General features: G+C 42.5%; 3 protein-coding genes across 5 annotated transcripts in view; 2 read left to right on the plus strand and 1 right to left on the minus strand.

The window, feature by feature from the left end:
- Positions 1 to 6,181, plus strand: part of KCNAB1 (potassium voltage-gated channel subfamily A regulatory beta subunit 1) — a 74,064-nt gene extending 67,883 nt beyond the window's left edge. For all 3 annotated transcript variants that reach the window (XM_063339097.1, XM_063339098.1, XM_063339099.1), the window contains exons 9-14: positions 182 to 267; positions 1,297 to 1,417; positions 1,911 to 2,005; positions 3,346 to 3,466; positions 3,887 to 3,975; positions 4,662 to 6,181. In XM_063339097.1, coding sequence (XP_063195167.1) covers positions 182 to 267; positions 1,297 to 1,417; positions 1,911 to 2,005; positions 3,346 to 3,466; positions 3,887 to 3,975; positions 4,662 to 4,751 — 602 coding nt within the window. In that variant the 3' untranslated portion in view covers positions 4,752 to 6,181. The remainder of the gene's footprint in view (positions 1 to 181; positions 268 to 1,296; positions 1,418 to 1,910; positions 2,006 to 3,345; positions 3,467 to 3,886; positions 3,976 to 4,661) is intronic.
- A 2,235-nt stretch (positions 6,182 to 8,416) lies between these two features.
- SSR3 (signal sequence receptor subunit 3) lies at positions 8,417 to 11,695 on the minus strand. The gene is made up of 5 exons (XM_063338032.1): positions 11,479 to 11,695; positions 10,717 to 10,843; positions 10,209 to 10,307; positions 9,657 to 9,788; positions 8,417 to 8,970 (listed from the first exon to the last, which is right to left on the minus strand). The coding sequence occupies exons 1-5, from the start codon at positions 11,615 to 11,617 to the stop codon at positions 8,904 to 8,906; spliced, it is 564 nt and encodes a 187-aa protein (XP_063194102.1). The 5' UTR covers positions 11,618 to 11,695; the 3' UTR covers positions 8,417 to 8,903.
- Positions 11,696 to 12,815: 1,120 nt separating this feature from the next.
- The window catches only part of TIPARP (TCDD inducible poly(ADP-ribose) polymerase), a 41,404-nt gene continuing 32,660 nt past the window's right edge, over positions 12,816 to 21,559 (plus strand). The window contains exon 1 of the mRNA XM_063338029.1: positions 12,816 to 12,940. The gene's annotated coding sequence lies outside the window, so the exon portion shown is untranslated. The remainder of the gene's footprint in view (positions 12,941 to 21,559) is intronic.

Consider the following 21,559-nt stretch of genomic DNA (forward strand, 5'->3'; position numbering starts at 1 on the left):
CGCTTTTTCATCCACGCTCGAGCAAGAGGACACAGCAGAAGCAGCATTTAATGCAAAGCTGCTCAGGCTTGTCGGTGTACTTGGCATTTCTAAGTGTCTTTGGGAGGATTTGGTGCTGAAAAATGGGCTTCTCTGCAGTTCTCATCTAGTTTGGTTTTTTTTTCTTTTTTTCCTTCTTTAGAAATTGTCCGAGCGATGACACACGTCATAAATCAAGGCATGGCGATGTACTGGGGAACATCCCGCTGGAGCGCTATGGAGATCATGGTAAAGTCGATTTTTAGGAAAGTGTTGGCACTTGGTAATCAGCTGAACCACGAGCGTGGGTCTGGGCTGGGGATGTTTGCGTTTTACTCCATCCAGCATATTTTCACCTAAAATAATTTTAAACCCTGTTCTGGAACGAGCCCAATGTTAAGTGGGAGGAGATGGGCTGATGTAGTGGGTTTGGGGGGTCTTGTCTTGTTTAATTGGAGGTTGTTTCATTTTGGCTTTTTTTGGCTGACTTTAAGACTTCTGGCAAAGCTCCTGTTTGATGTCTGTACCCATGGCCACTGATGCCCGGTTTAAGATGTGGCTCCTGGCAGCAGCTCCGTGACACACGGGACCATCAGTGCTGCTGCTGTGATGGTAACAGCCCCCACTGCTCTGTGCATGTCCCATCCCGAGGTGCAGATGGGAAATATCCCTGCTCAGCCGAAGGGACCTCTTAGCTGGCTTTGTCTGCAAAACCCCAGACTGGGGGAGCCAGTGTCCTGACGGCTCATCCTTAATGCTTTGCCAGAAGCATTTGTTGTTGCCCAGAGAGATGGTAGATGCCCCATCCCTGGAGGTGCTCAAGCCCAGGTTGGACGTGGCTCTGCGCAACCTGATGTAGTTGAAGATGTCCCTGCTCATGGCAGGGGAGGTTGGACTACATGGCCTTTAAAGGTGCCTTCCCACCCAAACCATTCTGTGATTCGAAGAGGTGCCAAGGAGCATCCTGCTGGTCCCTACTTCTTGTGGTGGGGTCAGAACAGGACAAACAAGCTCAGCACCCACCATCCCAGCTGGGAAGCTGTTTGGCTTGTTGCTGCGCTGGCGCTGAAGCAGCTTTGGGCTGGAGGAGGCAGAAGGTGGGCACGTGGCCTGCTGCAGCAGGTACAGGGGCAACACAGGAGCATTCTCAGGGATGTGTGGCCTTGCTAAGGGACAGCAAAACTTGAGTTTATTGGCTCCTGTACACTCAAGGAGTGTTGGCTGGTATGTTATGTTTTACTTCATGAAGTATTTTATCTATTAATTTCTTTTCTCCAGGAAGCCTACTCCGTAGCCAGGCAGTTTAACATGATTCCACCCGTGTGTGAACAAGCTGAATACCATCTTTTCCAAAGAGAGAAAGTGGAGGTTCAGCTGCCAGAATTATATCATAAAATAGGTAAGACTGAGACTGCTGTGCCTTTCAGCTATTTCATTTGCTAACCTGGGCTCTAGATGGGAACAGTGCTCTCCTCCGCTGGATCTGAAGGGGACAAGACAAGCAACTATCTAATGACCTAAGACGAAAACGAGCTTACTGTGCCCCTAATAAAAACAGGTGCTAATTGCCATGGCTGCTTCTTACTCTTTGAGACTCAGGGCAGCACGGGTGAAGGAGATGCTTGGGCTGAGAAGCAGGAGTTCAGGTACTTTGCTGCAGCAGGATCTAGGACAGGGCTGGAGGCTCTCACAAGAAGGTTTTGGATGAATAAACTAGTCGGTGTCTTCCAGGAAGATGCTGTTGATGCATCGTTAAGTGAACATCACTGCCAGCAGCAATAGAAATGAGCAGCGATTGTTTTGCTTTTATTTTTTTAACTGAAAGTCCTATTTTTGATACAACTCTGATTTCTCCCAGTCCCCTAAAATCTCCTTTTCTGCTTTCTCTGCAGGGGTCGGAGCAATGACGTGGTCTCCACTAGCCTGTGGGATCATCTCAGGGAAATACGGCAACGGGGTCCCTGAAAGCTCAAGGGCTGCACTAAAGGTATATTTTTTTTTTGTTGCATGTTTGAGAAAACTAGATGTGCTGTTTTTGTGAGGGCAGGAAAATAACAAAGGGAAAACAGTTCCCTCATGAGAAGGCTGGCCTGAGTGCTGCTGTATTGATGGATCAGCTCGGTTTCTCTGGCAACCACTCTCCAAAGAGCGGGAGAATCTGGGTTATAAAGATGCTTCAGGTTCTGCACCGCAGTGAGCTGATGGCTGCAAGCGGGCGGTGGGGCAGCACGCCACCGGAGCCAGGCTCTGCGGAAGGATGCCGTCACCTCCCTTACATTGCTGGGCCATCATCAATGAGAAGGCACAAGCCCAGGGTTTCTGTTGCTTTCGATGCTCCCAGCTGATCAATACGGCTGCTGTGACTTCAAAAACTCTTCACCAGGCGCAGCGTTGTGGTCACCACAGCCCTTGGTTCCTCCCACAGTTATCCTGATTGGGTGTTATGGCGTCTCCCACCCACTCTTATTGGGTGTTATGGCGTGTCCGCCCGTATTGTGCCTGTGGCAGGAATATTATTTAATGATTTGAAAAACAGCACAGCATTAAAATGTCGTGGATTTGGAGAAAAACCCAGTCAAAATTATATTTGAGGCTATGTATCAGCTGATGGGCAAAAGCCAACACCATCTGACAGGTGCCAGCAGACTGATCCAAGTCCCCTTGCTGGTTTTTGCTCAGCTTGCTGCTTTTTGAAGGAAAGATGCAGTCTACGCTGACTTGCTTAAAAAGGGCAGCATTTTTGAATGTGGTATTTCATTGCATTTGTGATTTATTTTTTTTTTCCAAAATAAAATTAGGATTTGGTAAAAGCTAGCTAAGCAGCTAGCATTGCAGAGAGGGATCCAAATTAAAATTGATGAGAGTGAAGCAGAATCAAGTTTCAATTCTGGAGCTGGGAGAACTGAAATCTCAGCTTCCTTTAATTAATTTTCTAATCTTGAATGGTAACAGTAAATCTTGAACATGATCAGATGTTCTCTCAGAAATTTTTTGGGGTTCTGTTTGTCAAAATCTCCTCAAGTTGACTAATATTTCACTTCTTTTGCTCTGCAATGGGATCCAGTGGTCCAAAAATAAAACTGAGGAGGTTCCATGTTCTAGACTGAGCCCATCAGTTGCGTAAAGCCAGAGAGATACAGATGTAGGCTCTCACAGGAGACATCCCAGTCCTGTCGTAACTGCTTTGGGTAGCAAAGCATTGCGTTATTCAGCCCCCGTTACCTCCTGGGTTGGCTGTGACTTTTTAAGAGCTGTTTATAATTGCCTTAAATATTTCAGTTTTGGAGATGAAAGCTAACAGGTGATTGCAATGTAATTCACCTGCAGTGCTACCAGTGGCTGAAAGAGAAAATCATAAGCGAGGAAGGCAGAAAGCAGCAGGTGAAGCTGAAAGACCTGTCGCCCATCGCCGAACGCCTGGGGTGCACACTGCCTCAGCTGGCCGTTGGTAAGTGATGGGGTGGGGGACGGGACCACTGTGCCAGTGCCTTTTGGCCATCGCTGGTGCCGTAGTGCCGCATGTGCATCAACTGGCTCACATCCTTGTAGTGTGAAGGGCAGCACTCTGAAACACAGACCGCAAGTTCGTGCCTTTTGGGTTGTTGAGGGATGTGGGCAGGTGAAACCTTGTAGAAACTCCTGAAGCTACAGGTACTCTGATAGTGCTCCCATCCTTTGTTTGAGTATCAGTATTGTTAACTGGCCTGTGCATCTTCCTGGTAGTGCTGGAGGAATAAAGTGAAGGTTGACAAGTAATGTTGTCATTATTTTTCAAATAGAAATAGGAACCCTGACAAACTTTAGGATCTGGAGTTATGGTGTGTTGTGAAGCCTGTGTCCCTGACCATCTTGTGCCTTTAATTCCCAGCATGGTGCCTGAGAAACGAGGGAGTGAGCTCTGTTCTTCTAGGATCTTCCAACCCAGAGCAGCTGATAGAGAACCTCGGAGCCATACAGGCAAGTGCAAGTGGTGGTGGCACCTCAACAGAGCTGGGGGGGTTGGCCACTGCCCAGCTCCCTTTGGGGGTAACACCAACATACCTTGACATTAGCGCCATCCTTTTCTTAATATAGTTTTAATACTTTGCATTTTGTTTCAGATATCTTCCCCTTCTAGTTATGCATGTTAATTAGGTAAACCTACAGTGCATCACCATGACTTACCACCATTTGTGGTAGCTATAGCCATATCCAGCAACAAGAGGGTGGCATCAACAGGTTTAATGCATTATTCTACTATTTATCTAAAAACTTACTTGAAAAAGCAAGTGACCTGATTCCGGGGCATGTTGTGATAGGTTCTGCGCCAAGTCTCCCACAGGGCACATGTCACTTGCACCCACCTTTAATTATTCTCTGTTGCTTTTCACAACAAGAGCTTCCTCTGTTGTTCTTGCCACCAGCTCGCTTTCCACTGCAGCTGAGCAATATTGTGCAGAAGTTTAGGAGCACTTCTGTGATTCTCTCACTGGGTAAAGATGCTACAGTAGTTTTTCCTTTAGGGGAGAAAAGAATTAGGTGAACGTTTAAATATCTGTCACACAAAAAGCCAGAGGAAACGTTGTTTGATTAAAATCTAGATTTGAAATTGGAAAAACCTTTAATGGAAGCTTGATTAAACGTCGGTTTTCTTTTACCCCTAGGTCCTTCCAAAGATGACATCCCATATTGTAAACGAAATAGATAATATTCTGGGAAATAAGCCCTACAGCAAGAAGGACTACAGATCATAATGCAATGCATGAGTTACCTGGACTGCATGGTTTCAAAGTGCTCTGTACAGAAGTACAGCCCCGAATTAGTATCCGGTCATGAGAATCATTCAGCAGCTTGCTGCTTGGTGTCTACTGTCACTGGATCCTTGGAGATGTGTGCTGTTGCTACTAATCTGCAGTGAAATTTAAAAGCACAGTTGATCTCTCTTCTAACCGAGAATAATCCTGTATTTTCTTACCTTCGACTGAATTCATTAATTTTTACTTTACTCTTAGCACCTCATGCTTGTGCTGTGAAAAACACGTGTAAAGCAAAAAATAATTTATAACCTTCAGGTACTTGGTAATTAAAGAAGGATGTACAGATCTATTTTTTCAATGAAGAAAAGCCAGATACAACTTCAGGTTTTAATAAAACCACATTTGGGAAATCCCAACTATAAAGTTTCTTCAGGTTAACAGATAGAAGGGGCAAGCTCAAATTTTCCGTTTTCTTTTTTATGCTGAATATATGCTTTAGATTTCGTTTGTAGTTGAATAAAGAATGTAAGTCAGAGAATTAGTTAGAAATTAGATAGCTCAACTCCTAACTATACAATTAGTTCAGCAGTGGAGTGCTCCTGGGAAGTATTTCTGAGTACAAGCCAGAGGAGCACAGTTCGAAAACCCAAGTGTGCATGTCAGGTGAATAAAAACAACAGCTGTTTGCAAAATTCTAATTCTACATCAACCTTAAACCAAGAAAACCATGATAAAATATTGGGTTTTGCATCTGTAGAAACCTGCCTCTACTTTTGCCTGCTTGTAGACATAGCTATTGCAAATTTCAATATTCATGAGCTTTTAAGGATACAGATACTTATAAATATATATATATATATATATAATATATAGCTGCTGAAAAATACCAGAAAACATCAAGTACTTACTTTGGAGGGCTACATTTGCTTTAACTTGTTCTGGAATCGGGCATAAGTAAATGCATAGTATTTTTGACACACTTTAAACAGGTAGGGTTTTTTTTTTTGTGAGCATTTCATCTCTCTTCAGGAGTTGGTAGTAAGCACTTATATATTAATTTGCCCATCTTAAGAACCGTGTCATATTTTACCATGAATTTGCTTTGTAAAAACGCACCTATGATTTCAGTAAGATATTTCTCACTCGTACCGAATGGCAGACTTTGGGCACATACTTCCTAGGGGTACAGCGATGTACGGTATTTGTAGGACCCTTGTATTTTAGTCCCCTTAACTCCAAGGTATCTGGAGAGCGTGTGCAGCCCTCCCGCGGGCCATGTGGACAGATACCGATACTTGAGTTGTCTTCTCCTGTATTTAATCCAGTGAGCTATGGTATGTGTAAATGAATTTAGCTGCTGTATATCCAGAACTGCAGTCTGACTTTGACTTCTGCTTGGACACAATAAAAGCATTTTGTGCATCTAATTTTATACTTAAGAGACCCGTTACTAACAGCGAGGCTGATTTTGAAACAGCAGTGGTTCATGTTGAAAATGGATGTGTATCGTTCCACAGGGAAACATTAATCTCCAGCTGCACCTGGTTGGGAACAGCTAGCCGAGGTGGAGACAGCCACTTCTCACCTTCTTGGTATTGTGTTCTCTGCCCTGGGCCACGTCCCCTAACTTTGCACTATTAGCTGTGAAAATTAACTATTTATGTATTTTAAAATCTGATTCATGGGCAGCACAAAGGCTTTGATCATTATACAGTTAACATCTTGATTGTTTTAACAGGATAATTCTTTCCCCAGTAGCAGACCAGCTCCTTTCCTTACCTCTGCGGGTACAATTTAATGTTTTCTCTTACCCTTCTCAGATACATGGGAATCCAACGATATATTAAAAATATACTAAGTCCCAAATTTTTTTCTTTTATTTGAAAACTTGCTAAATGCTCTGAGGGCAATGGGATGCCAAGCGGCAGCCTAACTTTAGGCTGAGCTTTCAGCATCACAGTGAAGAAATTAGGCGCAGCTTGTAGTGGGGATTGCAAGAGAAAAAACAACCAACCTCAAAAGCAAACAAAAATAATAATAATAATAATAAAAAAACAACCCACAAAATTCCCCAGTGCTTTTCTGTGAAGTAGCTCACAGAAAAGACCAGGCTTTCTGTAGAAAACAACTCACCCACCCACCCGCTTTTGTTTCAGGTTGTCAACACTGCAATGTTCTCTCCCCAGAAAAATTCCGACACACACTATGCTCCAGGCCTCAGCAACTGTCAATACCAGAAAAACTAAGGTAAGATGAAAAGCTGTTGATAAAAGACTCGGCGAACTGACAATAATAGCAGAAGAAAGCGCTGCTTCAAACGACTTTTCTCTAGATGGCAGATTTCCTGGAAAATACGCCTGCCACTTTCTAAAACACCCGATAGGGCACTCTTATCCCTACCACTGCTGACAAGTAAAATGAGTGCATTAGGGTTCTCTGTTCACATGCCCGAGTTTAAGTACTGTGTACTTTTGGTAGGAGCTGAGCAAATCACCAGTGACCAACAAAACAGCCACGTTCAAGTCCCCTTGCTTACAGAGCAGCCAACTTAGCCTCATGGTTGATTCTGACCATTTATAGAAGTTTGTTAGAAATTTGTTTTACACGTGCTGAATACTTAGACTAAATACTTACAAATTACACCCTTTGTAAGTGACAAGCCAAGTAAAGTAAAATAATGCAAGCCAGGCACCACCAATATGGAAAGTCTCCTTTCAGTAGTGAATGAGCAGGCAGAAGCAATAAAGAAAAATCCACATATTTTGAGGGAAAACAATAAGTTAATTTGAAGAGTGTTAAATGACTGACCAGAAAACTAATTTCAATGGCAGCTCTAAAGCGCACCAAACCCACTGGAATTTTTCACAATGTAAGCACGTGAATAGTATTACCTTTACTGGGAAACAAAGTAAAAGTAAATTAGTGGTGTGTTGAGATTGAGGACCCTCATCCAAGCCCCAGTCCCGAGGGATGCTGGAGAGAGAAGTACTGCCGTAGTCAGCAGGCACTGGGTAATTAGGTAATAGTTGCATTTGTCAGGAATAGAGATGTTACAAACTCAGCATTCTCTAAGGCAAGCCAGAAACAGTTTCCTGCACTTCAGAACCTTCATTTTACATAAATACAAATCTTATTGAAGTAGAGATTAGCAAAGTAATTGTTACATTAAGCTTTCTCTTTCTTCCCCATTTAGGATTCCAAGTCTGTAATGGCAATATCTGTAACTTCTACAATTTAAGTCCATTAATAGTAGTAGAGTTTAGCATTTAATATAACAGTTGCTTTACTGATAGCATGAAAAAAAGGAAAAGGATTGTCTGATAAACCCATTATAATAAGTTAGCTAAAGCATTTTCGCTAAGCTGTGCAAGGAAAACTGGCAGGTGTTTTTTTTTTTTTATTTATAACTTTAGAGATGAATGAAAAAAACAAAAAACCCAGTACATTCAAACCACTTCAAAAGCATTTTTCTAGGAGGTGTAGTTTTGTCCTGACTCCAAGTTACTGAAAAGTGAGTATTTTTAACGAAAACAATACATATGGTGACTTGTAGAAGACTCCTCTCTTTCTCTAAGCAGAAAGAGTTCACAAACGGACACATGCTGCTTGCCCATGAAAATATCCTTTTTTTTCTTTTAAATGAAGAATGGAAATACAATGAATTAAATGACAAAAAAGCCTCCTTTTTATTACAACTTTTCAAGTTACAATGATAAATGGCGGATTGTCACTTTTTATGATCAGGGAGTTCATCTCTTAACCCAGTCACCAAACTTACAGGGGAATGCCATTACAGGTTTTAAGTACGACCATTTGTGCTGCAGTGTAGCAGCCCACTGCGGTGTGCTTGGCTAATAGTCTGTAGTACCGTCACACCTATGCAGTGCTTCAGAAAGCTTGTTTGGTAACTTCTCGCATACAATTTCCTTTCATTGCTAAGTAAAAAAAAAAATTAATTCAGTTATTGAATAATACCATGTAAAGATATCAAAAGTAAATATAATTCACTCATTTTGGATTCAGACCCTCCCTCCACATTCCCTCAAGCAGTCAGACTATAAAAAAAAAAAAAGGATTCCCATTCCACCCTTAAACTTTTGTATGGCAGTTGAACCCTCTCACAGAAATAAATTGGTGTGGGTTTTTTGTCTACTTGGATCCTGTGGAGAGCAGGGCAATCAGTCCAGATGAAGCACTTATAGAAAGAATATAGTTGCTGTAGGGAAAAGGTTAAGGACATATACTTGTGAAGAAACCACTATTTTTGTACAGAACATTTAGTAGAAGTTTTATGAGAAACAAGGGATTGAAATGGTCTTCCTCTGTAAGAGTTTTAAAATTGCAACACTGTAACCTGAAATACAGCTTCCAATCAAGATTGTTAGCAGGATGTTGAAATGTACTTAACTTCAAAATTAAGACACCCATAAAGTTTAGCCTTTTCTCTTAAAAGTAGTTATAAATACTGTTAAATACTGCAGAGCTTTCATTAACATATGCAGCCCTGATGGGCAGTACTTATTTACTTAACTTTACTTCTGAAGTTACTGAAACTAAACAATCCTGTAAGGTAAGAGAACATGTCAACTCACACTGATAGACGTTCTGTAAGAGTATGAGCTGCCTCCCCATTCCACAATTATAATTGAAATGGCAAAGCCATAAGAGTTTCTGTGTATTGTCCAAGCAATGCCCTCAAAACATCTGCTGTCAGACGTTAAACTTTTACGTAATTGGGAGACTTTGTTTTGTATTCTCTATTTTTATGTTAAAGTCTGAGGTACTACAATGAACTGCACATACCAAAAGAATAACCTCACAACCCACATGACAAATATAGCTACTAATGGCAACAAGTAGGAAGAGGACTCTGGTTGTTTCAAGCGTAGTAATAAAGGATACACAGTGGGGTTGAAGTTCTTCAGCACAAAAAATGAAGCAATGATGACCAAGACCAGAAAGAGAGTGTTGTTGTAGAAGATGGAGAAAGTCGTTGCTTCATAGTCTGCCACTTCATTTTTCTTCCACAGAATTCTAGGGCGAAGTAGAGACATTATTTCAAACATATCTAAATAAATGCCCATCCTGGCACACCCACCATTGTGAAGTGACTGACAGGCAGAGGTGTAGTAAACCACATACTGCTGCTCATGTTTTAGCCAGCTTCTAAAAGACAGAACACAGCAAGAACTACCAGTCAACTCACTAGTTAAAGACAAATCCCTGCATATATTACGCACTCGTACCCTTGAGTGACTTATGTTTGTTTTCCTACCAGGCACATCAAACCTAACGCTTTATAAATGACACTTTTTGTGAGCTTGTATCTGTTAGATGCACATACAGAAAACAAAAAGTGTCCAAGCAACAGTCCCTAATACCCTACCTAGTGCATTAAAGATACCAGGCAGTATTACAAAAAAAGAAGAGAAAGAAAAGAACAAAGAGAATTACCTTTCATCCTTCTCCTTACGAGACATCTTCCTATTGTCTGCCTCAGACAGCTTACGAGTAACTTCTTTGGAAACAGCATCTTCTCTTTTCTGTGCTACTCTGTAAGAAACACCATTGAAGTTGAAAAATGAAAACAAAAATCCCTGGGGTTATAGGAAGTTGTGTTTACAGCAAAGAATAAAACTCATCCAAGACACTGAACAGTTTTGAAAAGTTGAAGGGACAACAAGTAATAATCAAATTACTAAAAGTATTACTCAAATATAGTTTGTGGCAACACCCACCGAGAATGAAGGTAGTTTTGCTATTTCATCATACTCTTAGCTGATTAGTCTATTCCATAATTACAAGCGAGATGACAGAAAACAATTAGGAGATACTTCCATGTAAAATGGTTTTGAGAGTAACATTTCAGACATTCTTATTCATTAAAAAAAAAAGTTGTAAACATTGGTGTTTTTTTAATTATTAAATAACAAGTTCTACTTCAAATAGCCACCAAACTTACTTGTGTTTGAGAACAAACTTGACATTCTTATATGCAAAAGCTACTAGATAGGTACTGATGAGGGTCATTACACTATACAGGACTGCAGACTGAACAAGATCCATATGCCATATCCTCCAGTAAAGCCCTTAAAAGAAAAAAAAAAGAAAAAAAAAGACATTTTGAGTGGTTTCTTTCTCCAAGAAAAACGCCCCTACAGGAGTCCCTCACAGCTTATGAGCTCTGTAATTCAAGACTGGCTCTACAGACCAAGCATAGCTTCTGCAAAATCACTGGGGAGTTTCTAAACTGCATTAAAAAATACTTTCGAACACAAAAATCTGCTTTGCTTTTGGCTGAAAGGAGCCTTATGAGACCATGCCAAACGCGGCTGAGCAGCAGCCCAGCGCAGCAGCCTGCCAGCTTCACCCAGCGCTGATGCTGACACGTCAGTGCTCCACCTCGTCCATCTTTACGAACCACAGACCGATCACCCCGCCCGCTGCTCCAAGCGGGACCAGCTTTGAAGCCGGGTCTCACCCGGCACGGACATAGCCAAGATAATCTCGCCTGGGGACCCCTCAAAGCCGGCCAGGCCGGGGCCAAGGCGAGCCCCGGCAGCCCGGGGACCCCCACCAGCACCCAGCAGCGGGCCAGGAGCCCGAGGCGGGCTGTGGGGAGCCCCTTGGCTCCCTCAGGGCCTGCCGTCCCCCCTCAGGGCCTGACGCCCCCGCCTCCAGGGTCCCTCGCTGCCCCCCCCCGGAACCCCCCGCCGCCGCTCACAGATGGGGATGGCGGAGACAATGAAGGCGTTTCCGAAGAAGAGCGCGGAGGACTTGGCGGAGAGGTTGCGGCTGAAGTCCTGCAGGAGCAGGTCCTCCTCCGACTGCTGTCGCCCGCCGGGGCCGCCCTTGGGAGCCATGGCGGGACGCGGGCCCTGGCACCGTCAGCGCTCCACGACTGCTTCCGGGTCGGACCCCGCCAGCGGGGCGGGGGCGGGCCCGTCCCACAGCACTTCCGGGGGGCGGGAAGGTGCCGCCTCCCCTGGTCGTTGTGACCGTTACAACCGTCATGGCCGTCCCTCCCCCGCCCGTCCCCCGCGGTCGCCTCGGTGCGGGGCCTGCCCGCTCCCCTCCCCTCCCCGCCCCGCCCCGGGCTGCCGGAGGAGGCCGGGCGGCGGCGCGGCCTGGCACCCGGGAGGCCGCAGCCCGCGGGCCCCGGTAGCTGAGGCAAGTGAGTACTCGGGGGGCGGCGGAGGCCGCGGTCCCGCCGGGTCTGCCGGTAACGGCCTGATTTGGGGAAGCAGCGAAGCACCGCAGGGAACCCGTGCTTCTACTTTTGTATTTTTCTTATCTGGAAAAAAAAACCCAAAACTAAACGCCAGCCCCCATAGAATTGGTACAATTGCTGGCATGTTGTTCTTTTTTTTTTTGACACGTTCAAATCTACTTATGCTTCTGAAAAGCATTTATTTATTGTTTAAACTTTTGGAAGTGCTCCCTGATGGTCTCTCCCACACACACCAGCTTGGGGAGCCACGGGCAGTGGTCCACACAGATTTTGTTAATGGCCCACCGCAGTTTGTGATAATAGCACGGGGGAGCCCGCAGAAATTTTGGGGATTGACAGTTGTGTCTTGCTTGAGAGTGTGGAGGGCTCGCCTGCGTAATACAGCTTTAGGGAGATTGTACCGATGGCCTGGGGTGACACTAGCACTCCTTGTCTCTTGGGACAGCGTTTTTTCCTTAATATTTCTAACATATTTGAGGAACCTTCATTTAACAAAGTGTGTATCTTTTTAAAATTTAATTAAAGTAATTCTTCCCACTTATTTCCCCCCTGTTTACTAATATTCTTTGCTTGCAAGAAAAGATATGAGGTACATGCAAAGAGGAAATGCTAGCTGGAAATGAAGTTAAATTTATATGATCAAAAGTGATAATTTGTTATAGAGTTTTATGAAAAGTTTCAGTGCAGTAAGACTCTGCTGTTTGACCTTGTAATAAATTTACATGACCAAACTGAGTGGATTTTTGTGATACAGTGTGTATTGAACATAGCGTGGTAGCAGAATGATATCGCTCATATGTTATCTACAGGCAACTATGGGAGTTACGCTTCTGCTAGCGAGACCTTCCTTCTTGGCTTGGAAATATGCCTACAGCAGGGATTCCCAAGCTGGGTTAGCCAACACATCAGCTGATCTGATGGAGCGCAGGAGCTCTGAGTACCAGCAGAAGCACCTGTGAGTACTGATCAATGGCAGCCATGCCTGTGTGCAGCTGGGGAGCCAGCCTTACCCCTCATCCATCCCATGCTCCTCGTCGCGTGGGCAGTGGTACCTGCCCGCGGTCAGGAGTGATGCTACAAGTCATACACCAGTGATAGATGTTCCACCTAAAGACGCACGTCTGTATTTCACTGGACTTGCAAACATGTCTGAATTCCACTGATTTATTTCTTTTTGATGAGTATCTGTTACATGAAACACATGGGTACTTCTTTCTGATGTCTCTGTTCCTTATGCCCTGCATCTCTGGGTTACATCAATCTGTCCTGAAATGGCTTCAGCTGTTTCTGGCTTCCACTGTTGGGAAATGCTGCTCGCCCACTATGTGGCATTCTGAACTGGGGATGGTACTCACCCAGGAGCGGAGATAGTGTTGGTTTCTTTGTAAAACGTGTTAAAAATAGGTGTGAAGTAGGTAACGTCACTGTTTGATCAATGTTACCAATCGTAAGAATTTTCCTATTAAAGAATATTGTTAGAATTGTATAAAGTAGTTGGAAGTCATGAGAAAGATTAAGTTGAAGTTTGTTTGAAGATTCAGATGTAGTCATTGACTCTTGTTTTTGCACAGACTTCTTCCTTGCGCTCATCTGGGTAAACTTGGTTTGTTTTGTGGCGGAATGTAATTAAACCTAACTTTTTGTTCTTGGTTTGGGTTTACGTGAGAAGGATGCTGTCGTTTTGGAACAAAATCTTCCTGCTGACCATCTGTCTCCCCATTAGGATGAAGTATGACGTTGTTTTAGGCAGTGAAACGATGAAAGATTTCCTTGAAAAAACAAATGAGCACTTTGCTTTTTTAAAAATCCTGGCACTGGCAAACTGTAGCTTTAAGCAGAACACTGCATACAACGCAGCTGTCACTGAAGCTTCATACTTACTTTAAGTATGTCATAGTTGCTTCCCCAAAAGTAAATTGGGCCACTGATTTCTGTCAGAACAATTCAAGTTTTTGTTTAAGTGCCTAAGTTTGCATTGTGCTGACTGCATCTTGTCTGAATCCTCATTCAGAAGCTGTTGGGAACATCAGGCATCAAAATCAGAGGAACAGTGGCTCTGTGACACAAAAGCAAAAGTTCTCCTGGTAATGGAAATATTAATGCTGTTATTTTGTAACTTATGAAGTGTGTTTCTTACCAAATTTCTTCCTAAAACACAGAAGCAGCAGTAAATATTCTTGAAATACAAGGATTATCTTTACTGCTCTCTCTTTTTCTCTAAATCTGTAAGCTGGACCAATCTTAAAATTTTAAATGAGGGCAGTGGCATTTCCTAGCAGGATTTTTTTGGTCTGTTTTATTGTTGCCACTTATCTGGCTGAAGTGGAGACTCCAAAACACACGTGTGTTGGATTGAAAAATAGAATCTCCAAAGCAGGTGATTAACAGTAAATAAGTCTGCTCTTCAGCAAAGTTTTGTCATCTTCTGTGATAATAATAGGAATCTTAATGTCCCAACGTCTAAGAATGGTTGTCATTAATATGACTATCTTACAAAAAAACGAACCAAAGCAAAATCCTAATAAGTCCATAATTTATTACTAGGGGTTTTTCAGTTGGTTAATTTGTGCCGTCTCTTCCTTTAGGTGTTGAAATCCTGAAAGAATCTGTAATGTGCAGAAGGGGAAATTCTTGTAAGTCGGCACAGATAGGGAGCGACCTCAGGTGGGTCAAGAACAGAACCAGAAAGCTGTTGTGGTGGCTCTTTCTGTCACCGTACAGCGCCTGGAATAGGTGCCCTAGGTCTGAAGAGCTGTGAGTCATTGTAGCTCCAATGGTGATATGGAGTTGTTCTGGCCAGATAATGGTTCCTGTTGTCCCGTGTGTCTCCAGCAGGCCGGTGCAGGAATACCATGGATGTAACCAATGTCTCGACTGCGTGTGGGGTGGGAGGAGTTGGGCATTCCTCAGGTGGATGCCAGAGGTTGTGTAGCTGTACTTATACAGCCAAGAGTTTTGAACACCTTGATCATTACGGGTCATTGGTTAATAACCTTCTGACCATCTCTTTATTTCTGTCTCTCTCCCTCTTTTTATTTATGCATTCCATCAAATGAATATATTACAGAATCTTGTGTAGCAGTTCTTTCAAACGACATTTGCTGTGTTTCTTCATGTTGCATACAGTGACCTTTCTGTCAGATTCTGATTACACTTGCCCAGCTATGCCTACCTAAACTCTTGGGAACACGCAAAGATTGTTTCTGCGAGTAAGACTTCTTAATTGTACTGAAAATTCTGTGTTGCTTTGAGCTACAGTTTTTTCTTGGCATTGTTCTGCTGAAAAGATTACAAGCATTTACAGCTTGATGGTATTTACAGTCCTCCTAGCCTAATTCAAAGGCTCTTGATAACTGGTTTTTAGCTTGCAAAACCTGTGGGGGAAAAACTCTCTTGGGATTAATACATTGTGTGTGAATGGACTAAATAGGACTATTTTTGTTGTCATCTAGTGTTAATATTAGGACATTCCAGTATTTCTTATGGCTAAGTGAATTGCTCTGTTGTTAGCTACTGTAGTATCTGACATCTTGTTTAACAGAGGAATTCTTAAAAACCTTCGGACAGAAACATGTTTTTTTCAGGGTAGCGATCTCTATCGCATTCCAACAGTACCAGTGGTATCAAAAAGAAATACTAACTGGCAAGAATCTTCTCCGAGTCCCACAGGAAATAACATTTGTGATTAAAATACATGTCACCCCAGTGGCGATTATAGCTGATTTCTGTGTTCTTGTACAATTCATGTTCATAGAAGTAATGTAGAACATTGTGTGCTGTGTGGAATTACAGTGTACACCCTTCATATCTCTATAACAAAACAAATGTTCTCAATGTGGACTTTGATACACCCTCTCTGTTCTTTGCTTTTGTAACACTCGTTTGTCAGACTAAATCTTCAGAGATACATTTGAGATACCTGATATTTTAAAATTGTTTATTTCAGCCGGTTATAGAATGTAAGACAGCAATGAGTCCAGCTGTCTTTCGGAAAAGGAGAGTCTAATTTCTTTGATGTTGTCTCCAGATGCTTGTGCATGTTTTTCTCAATAGTACCAGCGGTGTCTGTTCTGTTATACTTGGGGATGTGTGTGTTTTCCTCTTTTTAAGTTAGTCTGAAAAGGATTTTGTGCCTTTGGCCTTGTGTCAGTGATTACCCTGGATTTGATGTTTTACTGTGGAGTTGAAGCCTCTGTGCAGTCTCGTGTCTTTTTCAGTTCATTATCTATATGCTAGTGCTATATGGATTTTGTTATAGATTGAGGCCCAATAATTGACAGGAACCAGTCCAATTAATCAAATTAGTTTATTAAGCAAGCGGCAACAAGCAAAACAGCGCTGGGCGGCCGGGGAGTCTTTGCTCCGCCAACGGCGCACACCCCTTCCCGAAAGTAGTTGATTATATACCCTTCTGGTTCCCGTATATGTGTCAATCCTGGTGTATTCCGTGTCTGAGCGACATGTTGCTAGGGGGTCGGTCTTGTCCCGCCTCCTGATGGTCGTGAGGCTGAAGGCTCCTCATCTTTATCAGTGTCCTTGGGGAGACTCTTTTCAGCTTATCTCACAACTTAGCTCTTCCCTTTGAAGTGTTAAAACACACCAGATGCCTGTGATTTAGGCCTTTAGGTGTCAAAGTGCCCCAGACAGCACACCGGATGCCTGTGATTTAGGCCTTGAGGTATGAAAGTGCACCAGATAACACGCTGGATGCCTGCCTGCGATTTAAGTATGTGAAGAGTCGAAACAGTGTAGGTTTTCACCAGCCTTTAAGAAAGCCTGATTTGGTTAACAAACATGATTCTATTTATTACAGATTTTAGTTTAACTCATACCACAGCCAGACTCATATGAAAATACCATTTTATATTCCATATGCAACTATATTGTAAATCTACATCCAAAGCTAAAGCATAAACTTGGCTGACCTTGCAGCCATTAATTTTGCTGCCTACTTACCAACCATTCTGGTTTTGTTTGCTTCTCTAAAAGGATTTTTGTTCAGCACAGAAGCAGTATCTATTATTTGCTTTGGTAACTTTCACTGCCAAGTCCTCTGGGGGTGATCACTTCCTTTTGCCCTTATGTAATTGTTCTAGCTGAACCATTTCACATATCTGGAAGACTTCTCTTTACTCTGTTGGTTTTAACTTAAGTAATTTGCTGAAAAAAAATCGAGAACGCTTCCTAGTAGTGTAGATACAGTCTAAAAAGTTTGTGACTACAACTTAATCTTGCAGCTGTCTATTGCAATTCTCAGGGAAAATTGTGTATTCTCCTCATTCTAGTTGGAAGAAATCTGGACAGATTTCTTTCCGTGTTTCCTCTTATGTGGAGGAAACTCCCCTCTCCTTCCCAACACTTGTTAGTTGAGAAATAAATTCCATAGTTTTGAAAACTGCTGGGTTTTCACATTCACATCTAAATCTAAATTCAAACTAACTTTCTCAATGGCATTCGTTCCAGAGTCAGTGGATTAAAACTATGTCCAAGATTTAAATTAGAGCAGAGCAAAAACTTCACTGTAGTTAAGACTGAAAAACCCCTCTTTGTTCAAAATTGAACTCTTCTAATATTCTGAAATCCCCGTGTTTACTTGGATGTTTTCAAATTTATCATGCAGTAAGGGATTAGTGTTCTGAGTTTTGGATCAGCTGAATGAGGATTGTTGAAATACAAAAGAAAAACCTTCTTTGAATAAACATGCATGACGCTCATAAACTGAGCAGCTTCTGCCATCTTTGTGTGAAATAGGTGGGTGAGAAGCTTTTAAATTCTGTGTGCTCTGCTTTTTTTGAAGCATTCTGTGATGTCTGAGGTTTAAAATTGGAGACATAATCTGGCTGTATCATTTTTCAGCCAAATCAGTTCCTTGAGCTGTTTTAGAATGTAGCCCCCAAAAGAGCACAGCTGGAGGGGCAGCCTGGGGGCTGGTAAGGAATGGCACTGTCTTGAACCAGTGTTGTTTCCAGACACAGTTTTGAGAGGGTAGCTTTCTTAGTAGGTGTGTGAATTTGGGAAGAATCTGTGACTCTCTAAGGGGAGGAGAATGTCTGAGTTATTCTTCTCTGTGTTAGGAAAAGGGAAGATAATTGCAATAATCACTGAGGTGAACAAAGTAGAGTGCATTATCCAGTGCTGTTGCTTCATGAGCTGTTCTCTTTTACCTGCTGAGAACACTGCACTGAAATAATGGATTGCTATGCTCACCTTTAATTTCTAAAAGCTGAAATTGCTGGATTTCTGTGACACTTGCTGTGTCTGAAGGGAGCTCAGTGTAGCATATGTGACCCATTTTTGGTGTCTTGAAATGGTCTCATCTGCTCCAGTTTCCTCCTTTAGCATTTTCAGAGTTTTGGTTGGTAGGTTCTCTGCATGTAGATGAAATGAATGAAATAATGTCTATTAATAGATTTTCAGGGGGCTGGCTTGCTCAGCATTTATCCCAGATAGAGCGTGAACTGACCACACGTTTGAAAAGCAATATCAAATGCAATATTTGGAAAATAACTAAACTGTACAGGTAAGAGTGAACCTAATATTCAAGATTCGGGGCATCTGTTTCTCAAACATCAGGGTCTGGATCCAGCCAGCTGTCATCCGAGGATGGCAGTCAGGCCATTTGTTTTGTGGAGGCCACTGGGGAGCTCTTAACTTTCACTCGCTCAGGAGGACTCTTCTAGACATGCAGCTCTGAGTGTGCCACCTAACATGGAGGCGCTGTAAGTTTTCTTACAGGTCATACTGGCCTTCTATGTTGTGGTGGAGAAATACAGGGTAGAGTAAGCCTGGGAGCTGTGTCATTAATGCTTCAGCACGAGGGCTGCGCTAGGGGAGGCTGAGGAAGTTGAATGAATGAGCCTTTGATATAAGCAGACCTACCACATTGTGTTTTGTGTCTGTGAAAACAATTGGTAGGCAGGAGGATGGCAGAATGAGGTAAGGGTGTGACTTGAGGCAGTGAAGCACTGGTGTAGGGCCCAGGTTTGTTGCTGTCTACATAGCAAAGTCTGGAACTATTCATTTAGTTGCTGCTGTGATTATTTATTCAGGCACAAAGGGTGCCAGGCAATCAGAAACAATCGTTTAAATGTGGGATAGTCAGCTTGTGTCTCTTTAACAGCAAGCAGATTATAAATGGTTCACATGTAGTCCCCACACTGGGGATATATCAGGTGATCTGCAGCGGGATTATGCTAGTCCAGTTCAGCAGTCTGAATCCCTGTTAGGGGGAGGAAGTCAGCCAGATGGGATTTCTGAGTCTGAAATGTGTCATCCTGGCACCCACCCACCCGCTACTGCTCATTTAGCAGCGTAGGAGGAGCTCATGGTGGTTGGTGTCACTTTCCACCTGTGAGTTATCTCTAGGGTTTCCCATTCCTGCACCCTTGAGTTCAACAAATGTCTTCTGGATCTTAGCCATAGGAAAATGTTAGCCTATAATGTGTAGTCAGAAGAGTTGCCCATCCATGTGCTGATGACTCCTAAAATGCTAATATCTAAAGTAGGAAGGGTGAACTAGAAACTAGATACTGAAGTATCATGTGAAGAATGTTTGGGTGAGTGAATAAAATGGTCTATTTGTGACTACTTCATCCTCTGAATATTTATTTGTAATCATATGTAACACAGACTAGCCTTGCACATTGCAAACATTTGAGCTCATCATGGTAATACCCATTTCACTGTAATGTTTTGTGCAGAGTGAAGTACATAGGAATTATATCCAGGCAGCTTTAGAACTTTAGGTAGTGATTGAGGTATACTGAATAAAAAGTCTGGAGATACGAGGAAATCCGATTAATACTAATACTGAGGATTCTATAAGAGTCAGGCTGGCTGTAGCAGTCCATCGCTTCCTAGCTGGGACAGCGATCTCACCCAGCCTGGCCTTCAGAGGTTATCTGTCTGTCGCAGGGAAGCAGGTCCAGGTATGTGTAGGCGCGCTTTGCAGCAGCAACATTGGATCCAGTGAGTCTAGTATGGAGCGAGACCTAATGAGAAGGACAAGAGCCAGGATAACTACGGACAGCCACTCAGGTATCTGCGGTGGTCTAGTTCTTCTCCAGGTTGGACCTACTGAGTTTAATGTAAAGGCAGTGTTATGGGAAAGCTATTCAAAACTTCTGCAGCACAGCTGTAGAACTCTCGTAGCAGCAGTGTAGCCACACACCTGCGGTGATCTTGTGCATAGTGCAGACTTGAGCTAGCTCTGGATAGAATTGATTCAGGTTCATTTATTTCATGCCGTATTGGTATAGGTTGGAGATAAATCCATCCACGGAAAACAGAATTAGCTTTGTGCTTTCTAGCTAGCCAGTCGTGGCTACACTCAACCTGGACCTGTGTGTTAGAGGAAATTCTTCCAAGTGATGTTTTTTTTCCTAATTTAAAAAACCCTAGGAAATTTAAAAGCAAAAAAATCTTCATGAACAGAATTAATATAGCAAGGCAGTATCCTATATCCTTTTGGAATACTGAATTCAGCAACACACAGATTGCTGAATTCTAGAAATAAAACATTTATAGTGTATTCCCACACAATAATTCTTCCATAAAGAAATAATCTTTCAAAGGCATATACTCATTCTAAAACACAGAGCAGAGCATCTCTCCTACTTATGGTCACTTAAGGCTATTTCAGAGAAAGGTCATCTGCTGAATATAGCAATCATTTTTCTGTTTTCTGCGTGATATTCCCTAACGCTGTGGTTTCATTTATGTGTTCTGCAGACTATCCATCCAGCTGCTCACAATATCCACAGCAGGGAGGCTTTGGGAATCAACACTGAGACAGACTGTATGCCATGCAGTACCAAAGGAAGACATGCAGGATTTCTAAAGCAACGTGTGCGTCTCTTCTAGTTGGTTGAGTACATATGTATTAGGCAAAATGAAGGACTCATCCCATTTCCTTCCAGATCGTTTTGTATCATTAATCAGGGTTAGAACTTTACTGTGTTGCTACAGCTGATCTGGAACCACGCCTAGCTCCTTGGATGTGCATGATATGTTGGCAAATAATGTCCATTATTATTGCCATTTTCAGGAGGCACCATTAAGTTTGAGGATTTGAACATTAACAGTATTTCCTCAGCTTCAGATTTTTGTTCTTCATCTCCTGCATCTTTAGAAGAAAAATGTTTTGTTGAATTTGGTGTTAATTTCTTCCGTTAATTTATTTTATTTTTAATTTAAGATGCAAATGCAACTGTATTCCTCCTTGCTGTTTGAATCATGCGGAGAAAGGGCAGTCAAATTTATAATACTTCTCCCTTTTGTATTATAAGACTTGACCTTTTCAAGAGATGTCTACTGAGATCTTCATTCATACCTTTAACTTTTCAAGGGTGTTGCAGTTCTTTGTAGAATCAGTGTTTTATTGCATAACTAAAGCTCTAATGAAGGTTTGCTCTAGTCAGCAGCTCTTAGCTGTTTTGAAATGTAAAATATTATGGTACTGTTACCTTCCAGGTGGCCCTTTATAATTTGTTGGAATTTTTGGTTGAAGATTGGACATTATTTATATGTAGATACTAAACTACCTGTGTGCTAGATAGAAGTAGCAGTTAATTTT

Source organism: Chroicocephalus ridibundus, chromosome 6 (genome assembly GCF_963924245.1).
Source record: "Chroicocephalus ridibundus chromosome 6, bChrRid1.1, whole genome shotgun sequence".
NCBI lineage: Eukaryota > Metazoa > Chordata > Aves > Charadriiformes > Laridae > Chroicocephalus > Chroicocephalus ridibundus.

Excerpts from the sequence above, each read along its gene's own strand:
- SSR3 (XM_063338032.1), bottom strand. The coding sequence starts at position 11,617 with ATGGCTCCCAAGGGCGGCCCCGGCGGGCGACAGCAGTCGGAGGAGGAC. Across the intron at positions 10,844-11,478 it reads TGTCTCCGCCATCCCCATCT|GGCTTTACTGGAGGATATGG; the intron begins GTGAGCGGCGGC and ends TTTTCTTTTAAG. Across the intron at positions 9,789-10,208 it reads CGTAAGGAGAAGGATGAAAG|AATTCTGTGGAAGAAAAATG; the intron begins GTAATTCTCTTT and ends ACTTCGCCCTAG.